The sequence below is a fragment of the Dichomitus squalens genome (assembly GCF_000275845.1).
Source record: "Dichomitus squalens LYAD-421 SS1 unplaced genomic scaffold DICSQscaffold_14, whole genome shotgun sequence".
NCBI lineage: Eukaryota > Fungi > Basidiomycota > Agaricomycetes > Polyporales > Polyporaceae > Dichomitus > Dichomitus squalens.
The window spans coordinates 106767-116368 of record NW_006766896.1 but is presented as its reverse complement, the minus strand read 5'-3'; the positions used below and the strand labels follow the sequence as shown (position 1 = coordinate 116368).

Sequence of the window (9602 nt, the reverse complement as noted above, 5' to 3'; positions counted from 1 at the left end):
GTAGGTATGGTCAGGAATATACAAGCCAAATCCGCCATATTGATTCGGCAAGGGGTAACGTCTAGGATTCCCATCACTGAGACCCTGATTATCTAGGCTGCGCTCTCGAGCGGCAATCCCAAGGATGCAAAGGAGGTCTGCGAGAGGCTGGTCGTCAGGCAGGCTACTCCACAGCACTCGCAGAGCTGGGTCAGCGAATGCCCGGCAAGTCCTTGCGGCAAAGACGAGGGATCGACGAGACTCGTAAACATCGCCCGGGAGGTACTGACGCTCCAGGTCATCAGCGTCGAAGTAGGAAAAGATGCGATAGAGGATGTCTGGAGTGTGAGCTAAGGAGCACAATGTAGCAGTGACCATCCTGATGGGGGGGATGAGGCAGAACGGTACACGCACAGCAAAAGTCGTTCTATGGAGCGCTGCGGCCCGAGTGTTCCGTAGGACCGCTGGACCCAGGGCCGCAGCCTGCTGTTGTGATTTGATATTCAAGACTCTTCTAGCACACACATGAAGCGAGAGCTGTTTAGCAAGCCGCTGGGTGCCAGTGGCTGCCTGCAGGAGAACACTCACTGATAGCAACACGAGACGAACTGGGTGGATTACGATTCGATCTAGGCATATTGGAAGGGCTTAGCATGGCAGGCGCATCGCGCACTGGATCTCATGAGGGAGGACTCGATTCATTGAGCCTCAAGGCTGCGATGTGGTTGGTTCCATGAGGCAGGCTAAACCTGTGTCGCTCCTGGTTAGCAGAGCAATGACTCGAAGAGGCGAAGTCCACATGTGAATGCCCGTCAGGCGACCCCGTCTCGGAGGAGCTTGGTCGGGAGAAAGAGGATTGCGCCAGGCCCGCAATATTATGTAAGCATGTAAGCAAATGCTGGCGCTACATGCGAGTGGCCCTTGCGAACGAAGACATTGACTGGCTTCATGATTGTTCAACTTTCCTCTAATAAATAAGTCCGAGAGCTCCTTGTGCTCGCCAGCGTTCCCATGTATTGACATATGAACATCGATAGATCGCTGGTGCAGTAGTATGAGAAGGTCAACGACGTTCCGCGTTTCTTTCTGTTTAAGGGCCTGCTTCTCTAGACGGCATATATCGACCATACGTCACCAGGCGACTCTCCATCTAAGCCACATATGCTTAGTACAATCATCACATCGACCAGAAGCACCTTTCACGAAGCCCCAAGTCTCCTGTTCCTCCTCCTTCCCCTCCTCCTCCCCAGGGTCGGAGTCATCGTCCTCGGAAAAATAGAACTCCTCCTTTCCGAATCTGATCTGATCTTGTTCAAATGCGGACGCGACCCGAGGAAAGACACGTCGGACGAGTTCCGAAATCTGCCCCGCCAGGTCCGCCCTTCCATGGGGGAACAGCACCTTCTCGATGACGAGCGTGCATAGGCTATGAGTCTCGCTGGGGAACTCGACAGCTCCAAGAGACTCCTCCGCTAGTTCCATCGCGGGGAGATGTAGAACACGGAGCCGGGGGCACTTGCGCGCGAAATGCGCGATGCCCTCCAGCCGACCGCCGTACGGACGCTCTGGGCGCGGAGTATAGGCTCTGCTCCAACCTTGATATACCCAGATGACAAGGTGGAGTTCGACGAGGTCAGGCCACGCATCTGCCATCAAGGAGAGGTCGGATTCGGTCCCCACCAGGTAGTCTGGGAGCCTGGTCGCGAGATATCGGAGGGAACGGAGGGAAAGCAAAGGGCGCATAGTGTCCAGGAGGCTCCCGTGGGAGGTACCCTGCACCTCCGGAATATCATCCTCGACGCAGCCGTATTCGTACTGAGGGGTATATGTTGTGTATATCGACAGATTGGTGATGGACTTGTAGCGGGAGATGGCGTGCAAACACTGTATGGCATCCATGGCGAGCTTGGAAGCGTTATCTTCACCTTCCCAACCTGTTACCGAGAGCGTGTGTAGCGACGGAAGATGCGCGCTGTTGAGCAGCGTAGTAAGGTTCGGCCACGAACCTTCCATCACCAGTGTCCCCAAAACTGGAAGGGTGAGGTTCGGAGAAGGAACGGCAAAGGATACCGAGATGGAGAGGCACCGCAATGTAGGAAACCCAGCCAGCATCCGGAGGTCTTCAACGCCACACTCGGGCTGCACGTCCATGTGGCGAATCTGGGGGAAGTATGATCGTATCATGGATGGATCAAGGCGTGAAGGGGGCAACGGAAGGCGGAGTTTGCCAACAGAAGGGGGAATGAGAGCAAAGATTCCGGGTGTCAGAGCTCGCCTGGGTCCGATCTCGCAGAATGTGACAGTGTCGAGCATCGGCAGTATCGTGATACCGCCTGTTGCATGCTGTAACTCATCCCAGAGCCTTGACCATTTGGGACCGTCAAAGATGAAGAGCGCGACGGCACGGACGCGGGATGCATACTGGACGAAGCGAGCCCAATGGACGTGTGTTCGGGGGTTACCGGGGATGGAGATGGACTAGGCAAGTGTGAGTGAGTATGTACCATGTTTTGCAGGCCCACGACACGCACATATCTGACATCATAATTTCTCGACCGTTTCCAGCGCTGCTCATATGCCTCTATAGCTCCGAAAACCGGGTATCCTCCAACATCGTCTGTGGGCAGCACATATCGTTGGGGTTTGTCCTCGTCATGGCATGACTGATCGTCCGAGCCTCGTTCTCTCGTCGCCATTCCAAGAGTACAAAGGAGATCGGCAAGAGGCTGGTCATCAGGAAGGCTGCTCCAAAGCATCTTCAGAGCTGGATTAGTGAAGGCCCGACAAGTCCTCGCGGCCATCGCCAGGGATCGACGAGAATCTTAGAGTGCGGCAGATCTGTTATCGTCGTACCAGACGGCGTGCACGTCGAAGTGGGAAAATACATTATAGAGGATGTCCGGGACGTCGGTCAACGAGCGACGCGTAGCAGTGGTCATGGCGGAATCGAGGACAGACTCGGGGCCTGGGAATGTATACGCACGGTCTATGTTATCTCGTAGCCGGAGGTTGGGCTCCGACTTGCGAGCGTCTGATTATACATGTGAGGGCCGCAGTTCAGTAGATCACAGTGAGAAAGACGGACCCTATTGTCTTGACATTTGGCGTCTCAATGAGCGGTCAAGACGGGGGGGAGGATACGGGAATGTCGCCCACGGTCCCATGCGGAATGGAAGATTCACATTGGCACATTGGCACTAGCTGTACTAATTGTCGTCCCTAAAAAGGAGTGTATCAAGGTAGCGTGCCTTCAGGCATATGACGACGCACATAGTCACGTCTGCAAACGTTTGCAAAATATGCAGCACGTGTTTGACTTCGCTTTCATACCGGACTCCTCGGCGCTACATCCTGGGTTCTCAAATGGGAGAGGTAAAATTAGCAGAATGAGTACAAGGAGGGCCTGCATGGGCCCGGCGTTGTAAAGTAGTCAGTCAAGACAAAGTCGCGAAGTCACAATTCAATCGCCATGTCAACGCCCATCAGTTCCGGGTCAGCTTACCGGAGGGCATACGGTAAGTACCAGGACCGGAGGCCTGCAAGAGGGCTCGATAACAGCCAAGTGGAGAATGACATTTCTTTGTGATGCTAGAATTTGGATTTTGAGCCACTCCATGGACATCATCGACTCAGAATGGATACGGATTTCACCACCCAACCACAACGAACTGATGATCTCCGCCAGCCAGGTCCGTTATCCAATACCTCCCCAAGTCGTCCGCGGTCACGCGTACGCCTGGTCGATCTGCGCGGATCAGGGTAGCTGTCGTACGGTTGCCCGGGAAGGGTATACCGACAGTGCCCGTCGTCCCCTTCGGCGTGCTGATCTCGAGCCGAAAGACAGATCCGTCCGTGAACCACTTCGACGAGAAGCGACCGAGAGTGGTCAAGAACCCGGCATCGACGTGCGTCAAGTCGCCCACCTGAGGCACGATCGCCCACGTAGCTCCCGCCGCGCCCACAAGCTGGATGCCACCGACATACGTCTGCACGAATTCCATCGTTCTTCAGTAACGCAATCAGGCGAAAGCTCGATCGCTGACCATGAGTGAGCTCGTAGGCCCCGTTCCCCACCCATGCGCTAGCGAGATCCGAGCATCCTCGTCCCCGTAAGGCGCATAGTGCAGCTCTCCGCTCGTAGAGTACCCCTCGATGAACGTGCTGTTCGTCATCCGCGCATCGTCAAGCATGAAGTCCGCCCACATATTTCGAATCAGGGTGAGCGCCGCCGTCGTCCGGTTCGCCGCAAAGTGCGTCTCCAGCTCGAACCCAGAGATGAAAGGGGACACCGCGTCCGCCGCCTCCGGTGCAGGCGCCCCATACTGGCCCCACCGCCCCTGCAGCGCGTTCGAGATCTGCACCACCTGCGACGCGTTCGTGACGAGTCCTGACTTCACTGCCCATGAATTTCCGTCCTGTGGCGCGAGCGTCGTCGTCTCGTTGTCCCTGAACAGCCCCACATCTGGCTGCCACAACAGAGGGATCGCGGCCGCCTGGATCCCCGCCGCGAGCTGCGCCCAGAGATCGGCCGTTGCGGAGTCGTTTTGGTTCTGCGCGAGGGCGACGCCGAGATTGAGGGTGTAGAACAGGATGGAGTTCGCTTCGATGTTGTGCCCGCCCATGCCGAACCGCAGCCAGTCGGCGGACGAGGTGACGTTCGCGAGGCCCGTGCCGTCGATCTGCGCCGTGGCCCATTCCATGCCTGCCTTCCACTGGGCCCACTTCCCGTCCAGGTACGACCGGTCCCCGCCGTAGTGGAAGAAGTTCCCCACGCCGATGAGCGCGTACAGGTGGTAGGTGAAGGACACCGTTCCGGCGTCGTTGAAGGGGATTCCCGCATACGGGAGCATCCCATCGGGATTTTGGAGGCTGTAGAGCGAGTCAAGGGCGTTTTGCACTGAGATGAGGTCGAACGTCGTGACTGCGATACCGGGGACCGCGATCGACATGTCGCCGCTCCACACCAGTCTGTCTCGTTTCGCGCCGTCGGTGACAGTCGACGTCCCATTCGTGATGGTCGTGTTGAGATACCAGTTGAAACCGTCGGCCGACGAACCGCTACTGGTGCTGGCGGGGTATATGACAGCGTTGCCACGCGTCGGATCGATTGTGACCAGCTGATCGGTGTATGCTCCTGCGCGATCGTCAATAGTGATTGCAGCGTAGGATATATAGCATCCTCACCGGCGTACCACACCCTGAAAGGATTTTCAGCTGAGATGGGACACCGCAGCGGGACGGCACGCACCGGTTCAGCTTCTCGTCATTAGAGTGGAACCAACCCGTATAGTTTCCCAAGGCATCGTCTTCCCAATGAGGCATCGCCGTAAAATGCACCCAAAGGTCGTCTATAGAGAGCTGGTCCGAACCGAGGTTGACGACCGTGAGATAGCGGAACGCGCCACGCTCCTTCTCAGTGGGCGCTGCATAGTGGCCTGCGCTTGTTATGTTGAACACCAGAGGCGCGTCCAGTTCCGAGCCCCCCGAGGCGTCGCATGCTTCCGAGGAAATCCACAAGGAGCTTTCGGTGAACGTAAAGCCGATAGCTCCGTCGCTTGAGGTCGTGTTGAAGTTGACCCAGCCCGCGATGTTCTTGCCAAAGTCGTATGTCACTGTGGAGTTGAAAGTGGGGAGGGTGAGATTTTGCCCGGGAGACGTCTGGTTATCCAGCAGAGCAGCTCCGGTGGATAGCGTCCCGTTCTCGAGACGGACAGCGATGGGTCTGAGAGTCCGCGAGGGAGGGGCGAGGATGTACTGCTGGTAGGGCACGGCAGCTGACGCCGCCGCCGCGAAGAAGAGAATTTGTGGCAGTACACGCATACTGACCCTTGCGAAAGGCGAGCTGCGATTGTCGTTGACTCCAACGCCGTCACGTTATATGTAGGCTACGAACGGCGTCATGCCTCAGGCATATGACTGATCGTACGTGTATTGAGTTACTTCTTGCTGCTTCCGAAGCGGGGAGCGCGTGCTATCTGCGGGTCCGCGCGAAGTCCCGGTGCAGGTCATGAGCTGCTAGAGAAGATGTCCATCATCATGTTGCGTCATGACCGTAAGCCTGCTCCAAGATCCTGCGTAGCATTCATCAGACGCGTTCATCATATCAGGGCAGATGGTTGCATAACAGTCCCGCGCAAGGTCGTCGGGTATGTACAGTACCTCCACGCCATCGTCGGCTTGTAGGCAGCACTTCGCGAAGCCCGTCTGCGATGGAGTTAGGTGGGGGACTCGGGAGTACAGACTGTCGTCATGCCTTATGGCGTAAGGCCGCTTCCGCTGGCGCGTTCGAGCTACGTTATACCAGCGCGCACTTGCGAATAGAGTAGAATGACATGTGTTCAACGATCCCGTCTATCCGGTAGATGTGTATAAGCCCTTCCGTTTGTCCGGACAGGCAATCATCGGCTCACTTTGCGCGTCGCGCTGTGAGTCGACGATGAATGCCCGGCCTCGTTGTAGCTTTGAGAGGCATAACTCCGCCACCGAGGCGTCCGCGTTAACACCAGAAGTCAGCTGTTCGGAGTTTCACGAGAATGAGATACAGCGTCGATGGGCATGCATGACAGAGAGAAGCGCATGTAGGGTGTGCAAGTCGCAAACCCGGACTGTATGGTATGGCTTGCGCAATACCCGAATGCCAACAATGCGTACCTTCATGACATTCGCACTCTCCCGACACGCACTCTCCCGAAACGCACTCTCCAACATATTGAACGGCATATGCTCACCATGATGCGTTGCTGGCCCTGTTGCCTTGCTGTCTGCATCACTGCAAGGAGATGGTTGTATGGGCCTTCCACAGGCGTGGTATTCTACCACGGAGGATCCTGAAGGCTTTTTCCTACGCTGTTCGTGACTTATGGCGCATCGGGGTTTTATCCATCAGGGAGAGCGGTAGTGGCGGATGGGCAAGAGAGAACATTGTAAGCGCCGGTGAGCGACCGACTCTCCGCGCCCCGCGGCGGCGGCGCTCCTCCCCTCTAGCCGTCACGATGATTCGTATATACATGTTACCCTTGGCTTTCCAACTTCCTGCTTCATCTAACAAGCCGGGTGGCCCCAGCTGCATACATTCTCGGGCAATTACCTTGACCTGCGGTACCCAATCGACGGAGCACGGTACGCTGCTTTGTTTCATGAAACGGTTGTGGGCCTTGTGACTCGGGGAGGAAGGTTGGCCAGAGGCTTGGGAATTCATCCACTTACTATTCCCATGTACGGTGGTGGAGGAGGTGGTGACATCAGTATCAGATGACCATCCGACAATAGTCTTTTATTCCGCTCACCGGCGGGTATATGTGTACATCACGGGGCTCATCTGTGCTAAGGGCGGCCGGCCCTTATAGCTGGACAGGTTGGACAAGCTAATACCGGTAGGCGAGCTTACAGACCAGCTTCCCACATACCATCTTGAAGCAATGTCGACTATGCGGCCCTGAGTGGCCTCATGCATGCTGACATCTCCGCGTACACCGATATGTGCTGGACTTGTATGGGATGAGTGAGGGGCGCAAGCTGTTCCAGATTGATTGCTTGCTGAATGGTCACAGATCGCAGATGCGGGTTTTAGAGCCCAAAATATCCAGGTCAACGTACCGGCCATATACCCAGAGGCGTATGATCTCCAAGTTTGGGTCTGTGTATAAGCCTGGGAATGCACATTCCTAAGGCTTGTATGTTTTCGTGGACCTCGAATCGCCGCCAAAGGACATATGAATTGGCATACGGTCCGGCAGTCCGGCAGTGTTCTAGCAGGTCGACCCGCATAATGATGACTCCCCCTGAGGTATGAGGTAGGGCCTTCCTTGCTGTTGGTAATTGCTCGCTTCTAGCATTGCTGAACTTCCTATTCGACTTCCAAATCACCAGGAGGATATCATGAGTGACACTGAAGATCCGGAGACTGTGGCGCCACAGTCGCTGATGCCGCGTCCTGCGCACGAGATCATCTGCTTAGCACTGATCGTCAACGGTCGGTATGCGGATATTCACTGCAATGAAGATGGATCGCTGCTGACTTCGAAGCACATGCATGTTCCCTTACGACTCGAGGCCGGCGACAGCGCCCAGCGCGCGTGGGAGAAGCCTCCACACCACGACGTGCGCAGGCCTCGAGGCGTGAGGCACAAGGCGCGATGAAGATCTGAGCTCGCGGGTCAGGACGATGCTTAATTCTTATCGTCCACGACGCGTACGCCTCGCATTTTATCTCGATATAGGCATCCTCCTGTCTGCCGCACGTCCTCCTCGCCCCTGCGGCTGCGCAGCGTGCTATTGAACAGCACAATTCGGTGCTAGTACGAGCTCACCTACTCATTCAGCGCCGAATTCCGAGCATTCCGCTGCAAGCACGCCTTCCGATCGCGATCACGGACCGGGCACCAGACCGTCTTCCTGTCTGCACTCGAGTGTGGAACCGAACGCCGTGCTATAGAATGCAGCACCTCCGTTTGCAGTCCGGGTATCCTCGGCGCTTGTAGATCAAACCTCACTCTCGATGGTCAGACTCAACGGTCCGTATACATATCGCGTCCGGCTGCCTGAGCCTCATGTCGCCTACACGCTGCGGTCACATTTTCTCTTCTACATTCCTCGGCCGGCGATCTCCCTATCTCGTCTACGTCGTCAGCGTCCCGAACGCCCACACCGAACCTAACATCGGCCTTCTATTGAGCGTGTTCCGCGTCTCGGAGCCTGTCTTGCTGCTGTTGGACTACTTTTCTGTGATCCCCGACATCTGATGTTCTATTGAGACCACTACCTGCGGCTTCGTCCTCTCGAAACGCTGCCTGACTACCCAATATCGAACTCTTGCCGTTGGCTATGAGCTTCCGAGTACGGCGGTGGGCATATTTTCATTCAGTTGCCAACTGCCGCCTTGGCGTTCCGTGTCTAACAAGCGACGGCGACCTGGGAGGACGACCCGAGAGCAGTTTTCACCTGTTCCAGCATGGCCCACCAGATGCAAGATGTGGCGCCCTAAGCGATGATCCCATCTTCGCGATCACCTGAGTACCCTTCGACTGAAGACTGCTGAACAAGCAAGCGCACTTATCGCAGGCCGCGTCAGCTCTGCCCATGCCTAGCAAGCGATTCGCAAAGCCCACTCTTGGATGCGGAACATGGACGCGTGACCTAGTAACCTCGGCATGGGACTGTCAGGCCGGCGCGGCCAAGGGCAGAAACTAAGGTAGCAGGTGTGCTCAGCGATCCATCGAGTCTTGCTCGTCTTGTGACCCATCGTTTCCTTTTGCTCCAGCAAACTCTCCTTGACATGTGGCCGCGTCTTGGAGTGCAATACGGATCGCAAGTCCCCCAGTCATGTCTACTGATCATGTGAGCAGGTGCGCTGTGGAACTTACACTCTGTCCCCGCACTAGACAGGATCTGCGTCGACGGTTCCAAACTTTCATTTCTGCCTTCCAGCACTAGGGCGGGTGGTGTCACATGCCGCCCCGCAATGCCGGATCTCAATGTCGAACCAGAGCCGCACCCGGCGTGGCACCAAACAGTGAGCGACCATTTGTAAATCCCCCGCATGACCGCTGCGAGCAATATCTGTGATACTGACGGTATTGCTTGTACTCAGACAATCAGGAACCGGGACCGCACGCGTGCGACCG

General features: G+C 56.3%; 2 protein-coding genes across 2 annotated transcripts; both read right to left on the bottom strand.

Annotated features, from left to right (window-relative positions):
• Positions 1-1069: 1069 nt before the first annotated feature.
• Positions 1070-2918, bottom strand: DICSQDRAFT_180662 (uncharacterized protein; the record flags this gene model as incomplete). The annotated part of the gene is made up of 4 exons (XM_007365726.1): positions 1070-1129; positions 1183-2457; positions 2511-2721; positions 2833-2918. The coding sequence occupies 4 exons, from the start codon at positions 2916-2918 to the stop codon at positions 1070-1072; spliced, it is 1632 nt and encodes a 543-aa protein (XP_007365788.1).
• A 639-nt stretch (positions 2919-3557) lies between these two features.
• On the bottom strand, positions 3558-5799 carry DICSQDRAFT_86290 (Six-hairpin glycosidase; the record flags this gene model as incomplete). Its single annotated transcript, XM_007365725.1, has 3 exons — positions 3558-3965; positions 4023-5096; positions 5224-5799. The coding sequence occupies 3 exons, from the start codon at positions 5797-5799 to the stop codon at positions 3627-3629; spliced, it is 1989 nt and encodes a 662-aa protein (XP_007365787.1). The 3' UTR covers positions 3558-3626.
• Positions 5800-9602: the final 3803 nt, after the last annotated feature.